Here is a 17,948-nt window from a genome sequence, read left to right as displayed (position 1 = left end):
ATCTTCCTAGAAGAGTAAGCAGGACCCCAGGCCACAGGGCAGAGCAGAAGGCAAGTCCCACCTGCCTCTCATTCAGCTCCCAGCCCCTCTTCCAGGTCCCACTTGCTTGACAGATTGGATTTTCTGAGCAAATAACCCACCCTTGTCAAGCTTTCTGGGCATTAGTCCAGAGAACTCCTGTAGCAGAGATAAAACTCCGAAGGCCAGGCTCTTTGTGTCTTCTGAGGAGGCCTGTTAGTCATGACCACTCTGCCTGGCCCCAGGCAACCAGAGGCTTCTCCATTTTACAACCAGGGCCTGGGAAGACACCTTCCTACACATGAGGTGTCACCATAGGCAGGTGCCCAGTTAGCCGACCTCTAGTCATTTTGGCTGGAGCTGAGGCTCACAACCAGAACGGACTTCCTGGCATGGGTGGGAGTGGGGCTGTGTCCATCAAGGCTCTGCTGTGTCCAGGGTGACCAACTGAACCATTTGCCCAGGACTAAGGGGTTCCCAAGGATCTGAGGCTTTCAGCACCAAAACCAGAACAATCCTAGGGAAACTGTAATAGAGGTTATCATAGTCATATTTCCTGAGCCGCTCTTGAGCCTGTCTGTCTCCTTGGGCTTGAGGCCCTACCTTCATGCAACAACCAGACTTGCCCTTCCAAAGCCCAGGAGCCAGCCCAGAGGCCTCCTTTACTCCCCCGGGCCCATAAAAGAAGACAATACTGGAGAAAGTCAAGGCTGCACTGGACTCCCACACCTCTTAATGAGGAGGCTGAGGTCTGGGCTCTGATGACAGGCCCCTTTGAAGAACTGATGGAGACTTGGTCTTCCCAGCAACACTGGGTGGTGGAGATGAGTCTCAACGTGGCCGCCAGTCCAACGGGGCTCCTTTTTTACGAGGCCAAGAAATGTTCACAGGAAACTGAATAGCAGGTTAATGAGGGGTTCGGATAGAAAGTGGTATGAACTTTACAAGGAGAAAACACTTTGTAAGGGCCGACGCCCACTGGGGCCCAGATATAAACCCAGGAGAGGAGCTGCATCTCCGCAGCAGGGGGTGTCCAGCCACAAAGATCTGTCACTTGTGTCCCGGCTGCTGAGGCCATGGCTTCCAAATGTCTCAAGGCCAGCTTTTCTTCAGGGTCTCTCAAGGGCCTTGGAGGTGCCCATGGGGGCTTGCCTCGCATGTCCACCGTGTACTCCAGCAGCTCTTGCAAGCTCCCGAGCCTCTCCCGGGGGGCCCGGAGTTTCTCTACGAGCTCAGTTGGGCTGGGCAGGAGCAGCTGCAGGGCCGCCAGCTGCCTCCCTGCTCTCTGCCTCCCATCTGGAGGCTTTGCCACCAGCTACAGCGTGGGCGGGGGCTGGTTTGGGGAGGGCATCCTCACTGGCAGCGAGAAGGAGACCATGCAGTTCCTAAACGACCGCCTGGCCAGCTACCTGGAGAAGGTGCGCCAGCTGGAGCAGGAGAACGCCAGCCTGGAGAGCCGCATCCGCGAGTGGTGTGAACAGCAGGTGCCCTACATGTGCCCTGACTACCAGTCCCACTTCCGGACCATCGAGGAGCTCCAGAAGAAGGTAAGGGGTTTAGAGTGGTGTTGGCTGCTCAGGAGGCTGGTGTCACCAGCACTGGACTGGAAGCCAGAACATCTGTGGTGGTGGCCCTGCTCCCGTGGGGCACTTCAGAGGTCACAGAGCATATGGCCTCATTTGCTTCTCCCAGTAATCTATGAGGGAGGTATCATCAGCTCATTTAACAGATGAGAACACTGAGGCTCAGGCTGGTTAAGTGACTTATTCAAAGTGGTCCAGCTGGCAGTTAGTAGAGCCAGAGCTTGAACATGGCTCTGTGAACTAATTGGTTGTGTGACCTGTGGTGCCATAGGCCCACTCTTCCCCCCACCCCTTCAAGGGAAGGGGATTGAATTCATGTGTTTGTGCAGGTTAGGTTTCCTAGAACTAATTCAGGAAAGGAAAAGCCTGTTGGAAGTTTCATTCTTGCCCAGCCCACATCCTCTGAAAGTCACAGCTGGCTCCTGAGAAGGCCCATTTATGACCAAGGGATCACAGAGTATGCTGTTGGTAATAACCTGCCCAGAGACCCCAGTGCCTGGATGATAGGAAGGCAAGAGGAAGCCACCTGTAGCATTTCCACACCTCCCTTTCTCTATTCCAGGTTACAGGTCACACATGCACTGTACTGGAAAGGACCTCAGTGGTCTCCTACTCTGATCCATGCAGCATGCCCATGAGCCTCCATGGAGCCTCAGCTGCCAAGAGTCCAGAGATGGTTGCTGCCCTTTCTCCAAAGGCAGCTCATGCCAGCTTTGGGGCACTCCAGCCGGCAGACTGTCCTTTCTTTCACTGAAGTAACTATTTTCCCCCAGACCCTGTGCACCAAGGCAGAGAACGCCAGGCTGGTGGTTCAGATCGACAATGCCAAGCTGGCGGCGGATGATTTCAGGACCAAGTGAGTTGTCTTGCTTACCCCTTGGTTGGAGGCTGGTAGAACTGGATGCTGGAGATGCCCAGACTTAGGGTTCTGGCCGCACTAAGTCACTGAGACATTAAGATGGACACTCAGTACCAGGCCAGTCTGGGTGGGATCTGACTTAGATATAAAAAAGAAATGCAGCTTCAGGTGCCCTGTTATGTGCCTTCCAGGTATGAGATGGAGGTGTCCATGAGGCAGCTGGTGGAATCAGACATGAACGGCTTGCGCAGGATCCTGGATGATCTGACTCTGTGCAAGGCTGACCTGGAGGCCCAGGTGGAGTCCCTGAAGGAGGAGCTGCTCTGCCTCAAGAAGAACCATGAGGAGGTAAGTATGGGGAGGTGAGCATGGGGGTGAATATAGGTGAGCATGGGGGAGGTGAGCATGGGGGTGAGTGTAGGGGAGGAGGTGAGCATGGGGAGCAGGTGAGCACGGGGAGCAGGTGAGCATGGGGAGCAGGTGAGCATGGGGAGCAGGTGAGCATGGGGAGCAGGTGAGCACGGGGAGCAGGTGAGCATGGGGGAGTAGGTGAGCATGGGGAGCAGGTGAGCATGGGGGAGCAGGTGAGCATGGGGAGCAGGTGAGCATGGGGAGCAGGTGAGCATGGGGGAGTAGGTGAGCATGGGGAGCAGGTGAGCATGGGGGAGCAGGTGAGCATGGGGAGCAGGTGAGCATGGGGAGCAGGTGAGCATGGGGAGCAGGTGAGCATGGGGAGCAGGTGAGCACGGGGAGCAGGTGAGCATGGGGGAGCAGGTGAGCATGGGGAGCAGGTGAGCACGGGGAGCAGGTGAGCATGGGGAGCAGGTGAGCATGGGGAGCAGGTGAGCACGGGGAGCAGGTGAGCATGGGGGAGCAGGTGAGCATGGGGGAGCAGGTGAGCATGGGGGAGCAGGTGAGCATGGGGAGCAGGTGAGCATGGGGGAGCAGGTGAGCATGGGGAGCAGGTGAGCATGGGGGAGCAGGTGAGCATGGGGGAGCAGGTGAGCATGGGGAGCAGGTGAGCATGGGGGAGCAGGTGAGCATGGGGAGCAGGTGAGCATGGGGGAGCAGGTGAGCATGGGGAGCAGGTAGGTGTGAGGGAGGAGGGTGAGTGAGGCAGCCAGCTGGGAAAGTTAGTGCTGACCCTGGTCTATGCCACAGGAAGTAAACTCACTGCGCTGCCAGCTTGGTGACCGGCTCAACGTCGAGGTGGACGCTGCCCCACCTGTTGACCTGAACCGCGTTCTGGATGAGATGAGGTGCCAGTATGAGACCCTGGTAGAGAATAACCGCCGGGATGCTGAAGACTGGTTCAACACCCAGGTAGGTACCTGGAAATAGCCAATAGAGACACACCGTGGGTCACACAGAAGTGACCTTGGGGCTTCCAATCAAGAAACCCGAGTTTGAATCCCAGTGCGTCCCCAGTGATCCTGACCGGGTCCCGTGTGTGAATGTTTCAGACCGAGGAGCTGAACCAGCAGGTGGTGTCCAGCTCAGAGCAGCTGCAGACCTGCCAGGCAGAGATCATCGAGCTGAGACGCACAGTCAATTCCCTGGAGATCGAGCTGCAGGCCCAACAGAGCATGGTGAGTCCTGAGGCTGCTGGGGAACAAGCCTAGCTGCGCATGAGCCCCCAACTTCCATGCTTTGACCACACAGGCAGGCTCTAGTGGTTCAAGTTCTTGAGCATCAGAGATTTTCTGTGCAGAGAAGAGGGAACGAGGGCCCAGCCCCATTCACAAATGTCCCAGTGGTAAAAGACAGGAGGCCTGTAGCAACTGACATGTCCAGGCAGCAGCTCCTGTATTTGTGTAGGCAGAATCATTCTGCGTAATTATCAGTTACTCAGAAATACTATATTTAGGGTTAGACTCTCTAGACCGAGATGGCTACAGGAGCTAATTGGCTCATCTCAAATGAGATGTCTGGTTGTGGTTCATTCTGGCTCAAAGTGATTCTCTGAGCTTTGTTCTCAGAGGATTCTGAGGCCTCAGTGAGACCCAGATGGATTAGCTGCATCTTCTTTGCTCCTTCTCTGATCTCGAACCTTCTTCCTCCCTACACAATCCTTGCCCTCATAGAGAGATGCTTTGGAATCGACCCTGGCGGAAACCGAGGCCCGCTACAGCTCCCAGCTGGCCCAGATGCAGTGCATGATCACCAACGTGGAGGCCCAGCTGGCCGAGATCCGGGGCGACCTGGAGCGGCAGAACCAGGAGTACCAGGTGCTGCTGGACGTCCGGGCCCGGCTGGAGTGTGAGATCAACACGTACCGGGGCCTGCTGGAGAGCGAGGACTGCAAGTGAGTGTCACTGCGTGCTCTTCTCTTCTGAATGCAATCTACAAAGTTCTGTGGGGACAGCATGCTGCCTGGGAAGAGCCCAGCTAGGAGCCCTGGGTTTTCATTCTGGTCTTGTTTCAAATTCATCACATGACCCTGGCAAATCTCTTTTCTCCCTGGGCCTCTGTTGTTTCCCTTTTGGTAAAACAATGGGGGCAGGACTAGGTGATTTTTAAGGTGCCCTGAGTTATTGCAAACAGCAACTGGAAAATCATACTAATCTGATTTTTTTTTCTCTTCTAGGCTGCCCTGTAACCCATGTGCTCCTGAACCCTCGCCCTCGAAGTCATGCGTCCCCTGTCTTCCAATGGCCTCCTGTGGTCCTGGCGCAGCCCGGACAACCTGCAGCCCCCGCCCCATTTGTGTGCCCTGCCCGGGAGGCAGGTTCTGAGATGGCCTGGTCCAGAAAGTCAAGGCCATTGTCTCTAGGGCTTGGAGTTGGCTTCTACTTAACCCTAACCCTAAAGCCCAGTCCCTTCACTTCATGTAGAGCCCAGGGCCTGGGCCTGAGAGGCCTCACTGCAGATACATGCCATAAAGTTTCTCAAAGCCTGTCACTAAGGCTGGCTGCTCCTGAAGGCCTCAACTCCTCATCATTTCAAAGGGCGCCAGGGTCTCTGCTCTCAGGCTGCCTCTTGGGTCACGGCTTTCTTCTGAGTGCTGTTTCAGTGGGTTCTGAAATGGGACAGAGGGCTTGTATTAGCAGAACAATAAAGCGCATTTGCTCTGGCTCTTGATGCCTAAGTAGTCCCTTCTGGATTGTTGGTCTGTATCTCTGCTATGTGAAGAGGGGTGACCCAGATGAATGGGGGATGTTTGACCACATATGATGCCGGGGATGACAGGGTCCCTGTGCTCCTTTTTGGGGTGGGTAGAGGTCTACAGTGGGGCTTTTCTGCTCAGCTTTTCTGATGAAGACCTTTCTCTGAGAGTCCAGTGTAGTGACAGATGTTACCAGACCCCTTCTACTATTTAGTGCACATGGTCACCCCGGGATCCCAGAGAGGGATGAATAAACCTGGGGCCAGTACAGTGGGAAGCATCTTAGGCTTCTTTATTAGCTCATGTCTGTGGTTCTCATAAGAGCAGCCACAGGAAGTTCCACACCAGGGAACCTTTAAGAGTGTGTTTACAACAACCCCACTCTTCCACTGCAGCCCTCTCACACAGGCCTCCCCGTTCAGCAGCCCTCCTGAAAACCCACACTCCGTCAAAAGCAGGAGATCGGAGAGTGAGCCGGCCACCGTGGCTTCTACTCACAATTCAGAGATTCTTGTCCTTAAGAGGCTCACATCATGTTCTCGTGTGCCCTTGACATCCGATAGGGCACACAGTGACTTTGGGTAACAAAGCACTTCCACATGAAAGTGGGAGCTCCCGGCATCTTGACCCAAAGGCTCTCATTCGTGTCCAGAATGTCCTCCCCCAACAGACCAGGCACATACCGAGCTCCATCAATCCCATTAGGAAGGGGGGAAGGAAGGAGGAAGACTTTCTAGGTGGGAAGGAAGGTGGGTTGTCCCCAGATGACCACGTGCTCTTTATAAGATGCCAAGAGCCCGTGCTAAGGAGCTTCAGTGGCAGTAAGAGAGTTATAACAACAGTCAAGGTAGAAAACAGATTGGGGAAGATGCTGACAAAGGTAACCCCAAGACTCCCACCTCTTAAGGGTGCCCAGTGTAGTTCACCCTGATTCGATGTTAGAATCCCCCCTTTCCAATCCCCTATAAAGGAGGGCCTGGGGCTTTGGTTTCTCCCAGCCCCCCCACTCTTGGCACTCCGTACCACCTCAGCTTTGGGCTTCTTGGAACCCCTGGGCTGGTTTAGCTGAGGCTCAGCCACCCAAAGAGGAAGATGGTCTCAGGGTCATTCGGTTCATTCAACAAACCCTCACTGAGCACCTTCCTGGGCCAGGCAGTGTGTTAGGTGCCAGGAAGGCCTTGGGCTGGGACAGGAAGAAGCCCACTCTCTGCCTCTTTTCCTTACTAACTCAGTGGTAGGAGGAGGCCAACTAAAGGGGGCCATGGTGTTAGAATGGTGAACGTGGGCTCCAAACATGAGTCAGATTGACCTGTCAAACAAGGGTGGCTGGGCCCACCCTCAGAGTTTCAGTTGGTCTGGCATGGACCTGAGAAACTGCATTTCTAACACATTTCTGAGTGATGTTGATGCTGCTGGTCTGGAGACCACACTTTGAGAACTACTGCCACACCTTATTACAATACTAATTATCTTATAGTTTTTTAATGTGAGGATTAAATAGGCAAATTAATGCCAAGCACCCAGCATAGTGCCTAGTACTTGTATACTTTCAATATCTGTTGGTTATGATTTTGAAGCCTGGTCTAATGAGACTCAGTCCATGGAGCTGGGCTTGTCATCACACCTCTTCCTATCTGATTTCACCATCTTCTCTAAATAGTCAATCCAGGGACTGGAAATCAAACTGTGAGATGATCTAATCTAACCTTTTCAATCTGCATGAGGAAATGAAGGGCCAGAGAGGTAAAGCGACTTTCCCAAGGTCACACAGCAAGTTAGAAAATAATAGCTCTATCTTGACTTTTCTTAAGCAATGAATTTCTGGGAATAGGGCTGGGTGAAGTTTTCTCTTCGCTGCCTCTTCACCAACACTTCTAGAAGTATGTGAGAAACAAGACAAGTGCTTATACTCCAACATTATGTTGAGAAGACTAATAAATAAGACGCGGCTATATAACACACACATTAACATGAAGTGTGTGAGCTGGCCGGTATTGCAGTCAAGGACTGAAAACCACCGGTCTTGCCTGCTGCTTTCTTAAGGAATTCCCAAGGCTCCTACAATTGGAGATACCCGCTCCCCATCTCCTGGCTTAGCTTGTCCAGGGCTGCCAAGGGAGCTGATTCACACTGCTCCCTGCCTCGGAGGTCCCAAAGTGAGCCCTCCCTGTCCACCCTTGCAGAAAATGAAAGTAGAGTCTATTCCAGCCTGTCCAACCTTGGTTTCAACAAACAATAGTTGAACTTGACTACTCTGTATGTGGAGCAGTGAGACATGAAGGGAGGATCCAGACACGGCCAAGACAGAGCATCTGCTTCATGGAGATGTTCATGACATTGAACATTTTTTCCAGCGGTGGGGGTCTCTCATATTTCTTTCTCGATAGTATGTGGTTGAAAAGACGTCCCCGGTTCGTAGGCTTTCTGTCTGTGTCTTGAGTTTGTTCTCTTTTCCCAGATATGACTTCTTCCCCTGGGTAGGAAGATGATTCATGCTCAGAAGCCTCAGAGGTTCTCTTTCCTATCTCCCTGGATTTCTACCACTGCCAGTATCGATGCAGCTTCTGTCACCCACACACTTCCTCCTTAAGGGGCCAGGCCTCTTCCCATAGGGAATGCTCTCATTAAAAGGAGCGGCTGCTGCCCCACAGGCGGGGGCACAGTGGGCAAGGTTGTTGGCAGCACAGGGCCGGGCCACCATGGTCTCCTGGCACTCCGCCCTGTTAATGAGGGCCCAGGCATGGAGTTGATTCTTTGAAGATGTGTCTGGAAGCTCTCCCCTGGTGATCAATGACAGGAGCCCAGAGTCCTGCTTTAGCCAAATGACAAGGTTGGTCCCTTTTATGAGGAAAGGAACTCCTTATTGGAAACTAAATTACAAATTAATTAGCAGCTTCCTCTGAGGCTGAGTATAAACATCAACACCAGCCCACAATGACTTTCTAGTGTGAGCCCCCTCACTCCAAGGGTATAAAAAGGCCTGAGCAGGATGGGGGCTGTAGTTGTTGGCAATCCAGGTAGCTGCAGGTGGGGAGAAAGGGCCTCCCCAAAATGACATCCAACTGCTCTCCCGGCTCCACCAAGAGCTGCCCCCGGCCCTCCTCTGTCTGCTCCAGCAGCATGAGCTGCCGGCCTGAGCTGTGCCTGGGTTATGTTTGCCAGCCCATGACCTGCGTGCCTTCTGTCTGCATGCCCAACACCTACCGGCCGGGCAGCTGCGTCTCCAAGACCTACCTATCCAGCTCCTGCCGACCCAGCAGCTGCCGGCCAACCAGTGGCATCTCCAGCTCCCTGGGTACCTGCAACTGGTACTGTGAAGGGACCTTCAATGGCAATGAGAAGGAGACCATGCAATTCCTAAATGACCGGCTGGCCAACTACCTGGAGAAGGTGCGCCAGCTGGAGCAGGAGAATGCCAACCTGGAAAGCAAGATTCAAGAGGCCTGCCAGACTCAAGTGCCCACCCTGTGTCCTGACTACCAGTCTTATTTCAGGACCATTGAGGAGCTCCAGCAGAAGGTGAGGGCAAGCAGTGAACAGTCTCACTGGGAAGGCAACTGGAATGGCTGGCATTCTAGATTTGAATTTCATAATTTACTAAGCTATGTTTAGGGAAAAGAGACTTCCCTAGGGCATAGAATTATCTCATAATTGGAGCACTCAGCTGGAGCCCTTAATGTGGAAAGAGGCCTGGGATATAGTCTTCATTGCATGACTTTGGGAGGCCTCTTCCCTTCCCTAGGTCTCAGTTTCCTTATCTGTAGAATGGGGGTAATAAGAGTCCTTACCTAATGGGGCTGCCAAAAGGATTCCATGAGTTGATGTAGGTAAAGTGGTTAGCGCAGCCTCTGGAAAGTGGTGCGTTTCCAGTAAATGTTAGCGCTTATTAAGGACCCTTCTAACTGTTACGTGAATGACTCCAGGCTTGATGAGATTCTCTTCTTCCATGCTGTTCATTGTATCCAAAATGGGGCATTTTGATTTATGAAGACCCAGGTGCTTACAAAATAAATATGTCTCCGAGGTCTAGCAGTTCACTAAGTATCCCCAGAGTTCCAGGGAGGAAGGGTTTTGCAGCGATGGCTGCATGGCTGCTGAGCCCCACCAGTACTGTCTTCTCCTCACTTGGGTTCTTTACCTTTCATCTTATCCTGGCCTGACCCCCTCTGCGCGCTCTGGCCACCAGGTTCTGTGCACCAAGGCAGAGAACGCCAGGATGGTCGTGCACATTGATAATGCCAAACTGGCTGCCGACGACTTCAGGACCAAGTGAGTTTGGCCAGGGGATGGGGCGCCTTCTCTCCTTGCACGTGCTTGGGGCGGCTTTCTATGAATTTCATAGCTGGAAAAGTGCCAGCAGGTCAAAGTCTCCCCTAAGTTCTGTATTCAGCCTCACCCCTCACTGCTCACCTTGTCCTTGTGCAGGTACGAGACGGAGCTGGGCCTGCGGCAGCTGGTGGAGGCCGACACCAACAGCCTGCGCAGGGTCCTGGACGAGCTGACCCTGTGCAAGGCCAACCTGGAGGCCCAGGTGGAGTCCCTGAAGGAGGAGCTGCTCTGCCTCAAGAAGAACCACGAGGAGGTGAGCCCTGAAGTCAGGCTGAGGAGGCCCCGGAAGGCAGAACATGGGAAGAATGTGGGGTTTTGGGTTGGGCAGACGTGGGTTGGAATTCCCAGGCCTGCCACATATTGTTTCTGTGACTGTGCCCAATTTATTTGACCTCGCTGAGCCTCCTTATCTGTAAAATGGGAACAATACTATCAGGCAGGGTTGCTTTGAGAATTAAATGAGGCCTGGGGTTTGAAACACCTGTCCCTTGGTCAGTGCTCAGAAATGCTAGCCATCCTCTCTCTGTGTTTCTTGGACTTGCATGGCTGCCAAATGCTTTCCCACTGCATTTGTTTTTCTCATGAGAGCCGAGTTCCAGGGGGAGGGCGGTGCACTAGAGCCACAGGGGTTGTGCTCTGGAACTCACACCTCCCTGTCTCTGCCAGGCGAGACTGCTGGGGGACCCTGGTCACCTAAGGGAAAGTTGAACTGCAGTGGTTTTCTTCTTTTTTCTGTACCCATCCTTGTCTCTTTTGCTTGCATATAATATACTTAATCCAAAAGACAAAGGTCAACCCTTTACTTCCTCACTTTTCTGCCCTCCTGCAGGTCCCTGGAGGGAAACACCTCCCCCGGGCACCTGTGGGCTACACCGCCCACCTGAGCTCTGGTGTTTTTCCCCTCCTTCCCTGGGTTGACTCTCAACCTCTTGATTTGGCATTTGAAAGAACAAGTGTCTCTGAATCCTGGCTGGGCTTCCATGGGCTAACGTGTTAAGTAACAATCAATCAGTCACCACCTGTTTGCCAAGTGCCCTAAGGTGCCTGACTCATCCCACCTAATCAGAGAAATGGGACCTGAACAGAGAAACCACTAATGAGGTGTTATCGCACACGCCAGGGCCTCGGTGACAACTTTCTCTTTGGCAGCCAAGACTGTGGAGGTGCCTGCTCTGACTTGGCCCTGAACCCAGTGGAGCCAGGCTTCTGCTCCCTTCCTTCCCAGATGGACACAGGCAGGGAGGGTGGCCGGGGAGACAGGGGCCCAGGTTTCCCGTCTTAGCTTAAATGGATGAAGCAAACCCTGACACTGCCTTTGGACTCTGCCAAAGTGATAGGAAGTGTTTAGCTGGAGTGCCTCTCCCATCGTGAGGGTGTCCAGTTGGGGCTGGAAGACCACTGGGATACAACAGAGCAGATGCAGCCCTCAAAGGGCCCTTTTAATGGAGAGATCTTGAGCATCTTTGTTCCATCTTTTCACATTGCCTGGGGAGGTGAACCCCGAATTGTGCAACTTCATACTTGCCTGGGGGCCTTGTTCCTTTTCAGGAAGTCAGTGCCCTGCGCTGCCAGCTTGGGGACCGCCTGAACATTGAGGTGGACGCTGCGCCCCCTGTGGACCTGAACAGGATGCTGGAAGAGATGCGGTGTCAGTACGAGACGGTGGTGGAGACCAACCGCAGGGACGTGGAGGAGTGGTTCAACACGCAGGTGGGCCTCTCGAAGGTGGGCCAGCCTCCCCGTGTCCCTGAGAAGGCGCTCCCAGCCTCTCCTGTCTCCCCCCCACCCCGCAGATGGAGGAGCTTAACCAGCAGGTGGCCACGAGCTCTGAGCAACTGCAGACCTACCAGTCGGACATCATTGATCTGAGGCGAACAGTCAACACGCTGGAGATCGAGCTGCAGGCCCAGCACAGCCTGGTGAGTGCCACGGGGTGGGCACCTCTTCCGCAGCTCTGGCTCCCAGGGGGCATCGAGGGTAGGTGCAGGCATCCTGGAAGGAGGAGGGGGCCCAGATTCAGCCATCATGGATGATCACCCAGCTGACCTCTCTTGGGGGAGGTTTCTTTGAAGACCCAGCTCAGAGATAGAACAGGCATCTGAAATCTGGCGTGGGTTAGGTGGCCACTGTCAAACACCACTCCTCTCCCAAGAATGCCTGTTCTCTGCTTAGCCTGCCCTTCCAAACCCATGCTTTTCCATCCCACCTGTAGAGATTTAAAAGACCCCTTGCACAGGTTCCTCCCCGAAGAATGAAATCAGAGTCTTTGGAGGTAGGGCATAGGCCCCGGGTGGTTTTTAAAGGCACCCACATGACTCTAACATGCAGCCGGGGTTAAAGACCACTGTTCCCAATAGTGCTGTAGGGAAGGAGCCTCATGAAGCTCAGATCCAAAACTCGAAGCCAGACGAAGGTTGGAGAAGGAATAGAAATTTAGGATCACACGGCCTGTGTTCAAACCCCGGTCTGTTGCTTACCAGCTGCTTAACCTTCAATAAGTTACTTGACTTTTCTGGGCTTTGTTTCCATAGTGACTTAGGCAGGGAGGGGTCATTTTCAACCCCAGAGAGAGACTTGGCACTTTCTGGTTCTTTGTGAATCAGGCCATGGAAAATAGAGCTGTTCCTCATAGTTACATTGTCTTTTCCTTTTGCCTTAGAGGGATTCACTGGAGAACATGCTGACGGAGACGGAGGCCCGCTACAGCTCCCAGCTGGCCCAGATACAGTGCATGATCACCAACGTGGAGGCCCAGCTCGCCGAGATCAGGGGCGACCTGGCGCGGCAGAACCAGGAGTACCAGGTGCTGCTGGACGTCCGGGCCCGGCTGGAGTGTGAGATCAACACGTACCGGGGCCTGCTGGAGAGCGAGGACTGCAAGTATGTGGGCGCAGCTGAGGCTGATGCAGGGAGATGTGTGGGAGGGTTGGGGAAGCCACATGAAGCAACTGGATCTACTTATAAGGTAGAACCTTGGCGTAATTAAGAAGGGATTAGGAAGCTGATAGAATCTGAAGAAAGTCAGGCAGGTATCCATGCTGCCATCCCTAAACATGGCCCATTGAAGATAATTCTGTTCCATCCCAAGCCAACAAACTCCTTCCAGGTGCCCAGCATGTGCCAGGCGCCGGGGGGGAAGGCCAATGATGAGGCATCTGCTCTCAAGTTGTTCCCATCTGTTTAGAGAGGCAGGCGGACAGGCAACTGGAGATGGTGCCGGGAGAAATGTTTGCAGCGTTGGGAGGACACTAAGCAGCTTCATGTGCTGATCGGGGGTGGGGAGGAAGACAGGAAGGTCAGCTGGGGCCCATTCATGGAGACCCACGATGACTGTGCTGGAGAGGGAGGGCTTTATTTTACAGGCAATTGGGAGGCCTTGCCTTTTTTTTTGGGGGGGGGGGAATGATAGGATTTGCTTAACTGTCAATCTCCCCCACTAGAGGGTAAATAAATACCTGGAGCTCAGAGACAATAGAAAATATTTTTATCCCTTGCACCTGGCACATAGTAGATGCTCAGTAAACATCTTTTGATTGAGTCAGTGAGAGCTCAAAGCTGCTCCTCAGGGAGATGACACAGATGCCAGTAAGAAGGGCTGAGTAGAGGGAGGAGGGACCGGGCAGGAACACTGTTCAGGAGGCCCCGGCCATGGTCTAGGTTATAAGCAACAGGGAGGGTCTGAATCAGGTCAGTGGAGGCATCAGCCCCCAGCCTCAGTGCAGGTAGAATCAGTAGGATTTGGTGGTGGCCGTGTGCAGGACACCTCTGGGCTGGGGGCTCCTGGGGGCTGATTACTGCTCTGGGTAGTTCCTTACTCTACACCCAGCCTTGCTTCTCTGTCAGTTAGAATCTCGCCTTCCAGGGCAAGAGTTGCAAAGTCAAATGTTTTTTAAGGACCAGGCTGTTAGCATACATGAGGGATGCGGCTCATGTAGGACTGTGGAGAACCAGGAGCTAGACCTTGTCCAGTGAGGGTGTCGCGGGCTCCTCAGGGCCGTTTCTATCACATGAGAGCGACAGCATTGCTGGATCTTCTGATTGTTAGAGGGAAGCCGGGAGTCTGGATTTCTTTTTTAAAATCCTCACTCAAGGATATGTTTTTATTGATTTTAGAGAGAAAGGAATGGGGAGAGAGAGAGATCAATGTGAGAGAGAAACAACGATTAATTGTCTCCTGTATGCACCCCGACTGGGGATGGAAGCTGCAACCTTTTGGTGTATGGGGAGATGCTCCAGTGAACTGAGCCACCAGGCCAGGGCAGGATTTCTTTTAAATGTTAAATTCTTTGGAATTTTAAATATTTTCAACAAATTAAAAAAACAATACAGTGCCAGCCAAATGAAACACATTTCAAGCTGGATGTGGTCTTGGGGCTGCCTGTCTAGTGTCTGGGTTACTTGATGTCCATCTGACATCTAGCGTGTCATTTCTGGTTTTGAGCCCACACCTGTCAGTCTCTGAGACCATCCTTTCCCCTTTTCCCATGTGCATCGTCTATATTAATTGACTAATTCATCTTTTTTCATACACTCTATTTAAGAGTCTGCCCTAGGCCAGGTGTGCGGGTGGGCATGTATCCATGGCTGCCGCCCTCACCTCCCAGTGGGGAGAGAGGTCGTAGTGGAATAACCACAAGTCCCTCTGGAAGGAGGTACATGGTACCATAGGGCAATTTGACACAGAGAGATTCAGGGGGGCTTCCAGGGGGATGTGACAGTTGAGTTGGAGGAAGCTGCTCTTTATCCTGAGTACGAATGGGGGCCACGAAGGTCTTAGGCAGGGCAGGGAGATGATTAGATATGTTTGTAGAAGATCACTCTGGCCACCAAGTTGACGAAGGTTAGGAGGGGCAAGAGCAGAGTTGGAAGACCAGTTAGGAGGTTATTGGGGTCACACGGGTGAAGGCGATGGATGTTGGGACTAGGGAAGTAAGTGGAGAAGGTGAGCAGTGGGTGAATTTGGGAGGCATTGGAGGCAGAACTGGCTGACCTCGTTGCCCACTCCGGCTTCTTTAATCCCTTCATGTGTCTTTCTTCTGCAGGTTGCCCTGTAACCCATGTTCCACTCCTTTGTGTCCCCCCTGTGTGCCTTCCCCCGGTGTGCCCCGCACTGTCTGTGTGCCCCACACTGTCTGTGTGCCTTGCGTGCCCTGTCCCCCAGGCCGCTTCTGAAGTCCCTCAGTGCTGATGGATGGATCCTGGAGGGACCAGAGCTGGGCAGCTGGTGCCTCCTCAGGTCGAGCCTGACCTTGGCTCAGTGGCCACCAACAGAGCAGGGCCAGCAAGGAAGACTGTGAGCAGTGCCAGGTGGGCGGTCTGTCCACAAGCCCCTCTGACACTGTGGGGGTCACCCTGGGCCCCATCTCTTAGAAATGGCTTCTCATTTCCATGGGTTAATTGTCTTTGCCAGTATTTCTAATTGTCTTTGCTGTCTCAAGAGCATGTGTTCTTAGCCAACTGGCAAATAAAGCCTCATTCAGTGGCCCTGCAAACATGTTTTTCTCTCTTTGTCACTTGTGATACTGTAACCACCAGCCAATACCACTACTCAGTTTGCATCAAGAGAATTCTAGATTTGTTTTGTGCCCCTCTGCTTCCATAGAGGCTCGAGAGGCATTTGCCACATGCCAGAAACCAGTTAAAACCAGAGCCAAGTAATGAAAACATAAAAAGAGGAGGGAGATAATTATGCCAGAAACCTAGGCCAAACATCTATAAATGAGAATATTACTGTGATAATCCCACCCCTAAACTTCATTGCAGCTGGTACAAAGAAGTCATTCATTCATAATATCCTGATTGCCTAGGAGATGTAGGTTCTACATCATGGGCTGGTTAACCCAGGAGATATGTCCCCAGACACCTTGGTATTGCCCCATTAAATCCTTGCAACAATCTATTAAAAAGGGACCATTATTTTCTCCACTTTACATATAAAGAAACTGAGGCCCAGAGAGGTTAAGAAACTTGCTCAAGATCACAGTTAGTAAGTGGTGGGCCCAGGACTCAAATATAGGCTTTTAGGCTCCAGAGATGCTCAACCAATTCATATTCTGAATGCTCACTATTTGCAAACTACAGCTGGTTGCAAGGGAGTAGCAAAAATGCAAGTAACCTCACCATCCAGACACTTCTAAGTAGAGAGGGGGCTAGGACCAGTGTGTCTAAGGCCTCATTTCTTCCTCAACAAGGGCCTAATAATAAAACAATAATAATAACAACTTCTGCCACTTACTGAGCACATGTGATGCACCTGGTATTGTGTTGAGCCCATTTCATAAATTAACTTACGCAGTTTTCATGACCACCTTGTAAGGTAGGAGGTGTGCCCATCTTAGAGGTGCAAAGAATGGTTTAGTTGGTTGCCCAAAGTTATACGCAAGGACAAAGATTTGGACCCAGGTCTAGCTGCTTCCACTGTAGCATTATTCTAACCACTTTGTGACACTGCCAAATTCCAGAGAGTACACAAACTGACAAAGACTGGGAGAAAGTGCTGACTTGGGGAGAACAGCGACAGCTTCATGGAGCTGGTGGCATCTGAGACTGACCTGGAAGGTTAAATAGGATGTCTACAGAGCAAAAGAGGGGAATAGGTGTGGGGGGTCTGCAGGAAAGCAGAGGTCCTGCCTGGGGGGCCTTGAGTGGCCCTGCAGGAGGGAGCAGCACATTCCTGGGACAGACTGGTGGAAATAAAGCTGAAGTGGTAAGTACGTGTCAGGCCGTGGGGGGCCTTGGTTACCCCACAAAGAGCCTGGACTCCATCCTGAAGGAAGTGAGAGGGCAGCTACAGGACCTGAGCCCAAGGATGACATGACTGGCGGGGGATTTTAGAAAGTTTCACAGGGGAGCGTGCACAGGGTGGCTGAGAGGCAGGGAGAAAGCTGGTGAACAGCGTGGAAGGAGCTGACAGGGTCTCAACTAAGGCAGTGACAGTGGGCATGGGAAATAAGGCATCAATCTGAGGGACTCAGTGAAGGCCCGCCTTGGCCATGGCACGTAAAGAGGAGAAAGCCGGGAGCAGGAACCTTGAACACCTTTTGCAGCTCACCCTCCAAATGCGTAATTCTTCCTTAATGAGCTGAGGTGCTGTTTCTGTTAAGGAGCTGCCCTCTGGACCTGCCAAGAAATGATGAGAAGTGGACTGGATCCTGGAGCTGCCTGCGGCTGTTCAGACGTGATTCCACACGCCTGGCAGACAGGGTCATGAGCCTGACTGGAGACACAAACACACTGCTTGTGTGTGTGTGTGTGTGTAAAATTTCAATGAGCTGAAATGCCATGGGGGAGGAGGGCTTCTGGCTAACTAGGTGTTCTAATAACTGACTGCAAACCAGCAGTCCTTAATTTCAGTCCCTGTGCAAAATTTGTCTAGAATGTGCTCAGCTTGATAAACACAATAGACTAAACAGAAACAAAATCTTTGGTTCAAGAAACCTAGGCCCATTCTGTCCAATATGGCAGTCACTACTACATAGGGCTATTTAATTTTTAATTAAATATAATTAAGTAAAATTGAAAAATTTGGTTCCTCGGTTGCACTAGCCACGTTTCAAGTGCTCAAGGCCTTTGTGTGGCTAGTGGTACCACCTGGGACAGTGTAGATAGGGAACATTTCCATTACTGTAGAAAGTTCATTGCATGGTGCTGTCCTAAACTGTCAGAATCAAAAGGAGCCCTACAGAAGGTCTGGCCCAGCCTCTCTATTTACAGACGAGGAGTCTCAGGCCCAGGCTAATGGAAAGATGTGCTCACAGACACACAACCAACAGGTGGGAATTGGAGCCAAGTGTCCTGACGCCAAGCTTAGCGGGTCTCCAAGCATGTTATGCTTTCTCCAAGCACCAAGGGTTGTTACTCTTTCAGGCTAATAAATATTTCCCCTTTCCTTTCTTTTGTGTCCCTACGAATAGAGACGAGACGTTTTCTCTGCGATGCTGAAACTCTTTCCTGGGAAGATAGCTTCCCTTTAAATAACAATTAGCAACCTCCAAACTCAATCTCCTCATCTTTCCAGCATTTGGCTCAGTAAGAGCACAGACCTCAGGCTGTG

General features: G+C 52.3%; 2 protein-coding genes across 2 annotated transcripts; both read left to right on the top strand.

The window, feature by feature from the left end:
• Positions 1–1,094: 1,094 nt before the first annotated feature.
• Positions 1,095–5,539, top strand: KRT35 (keratin 35; the record flags this gene model as incomplete). Its single annotated transcript, XM_081161325.1, has 7 exons — positions 1,095–1,565; positions 2,375–2,457; positions 2,652–2,808; positions 3,622–3,783; positions 3,924–4,049; positions 4,545–4,765; positions 5,048–5,539. 7 exons carry the CDS (start codon positions 1,095–1,097, stop codon positions 5,193–5,195), a joined length of 1,368 nt encoding a protein of 455 aa, XP_081017451.1. The 3' UTR covers positions 5,196–5,539.
• Positions 5,540–8,617: 3,078 nt separating this feature from the next.
• KRT32 (keratin 32) lies at positions 8,618–15,067 on the top strand (the record flags this gene model as incomplete). The annotated part of the gene is made up of 7 exons (XM_081162020.1): positions 8,618–9,085; positions 9,753–9,835; positions 9,992–10,148; positions 11,444–11,605; positions 11,689–11,814; positions 12,555–12,775; positions 14,938–15,067. 7 exons carry the CDS (start codon positions 8,618–8,620, stop codon positions 15,065–15,067), a joined length of 1,347 nt encoding a protein of 448 aa, XP_081018146.1.
• Positions 15,068–17,948: the final 2,881 nt, after the last annotated feature.

This window comes from Miniopterus schreibersii (assembly GCF_964146895.1).
Source record: "Miniopterus schreibersii genome assembly, chromosome: 16".
Taxonomy (NCBI): Eukaryota; Metazoa; Chordata; class Mammalia; order Chiroptera; family Miniopteridae; genus Miniopterus; species Miniopterus schreibersii.
Note: the sequence above shows the minus strand (reverse complement) of the source record. Positions and strands in the feature narration are given on the sequence as shown.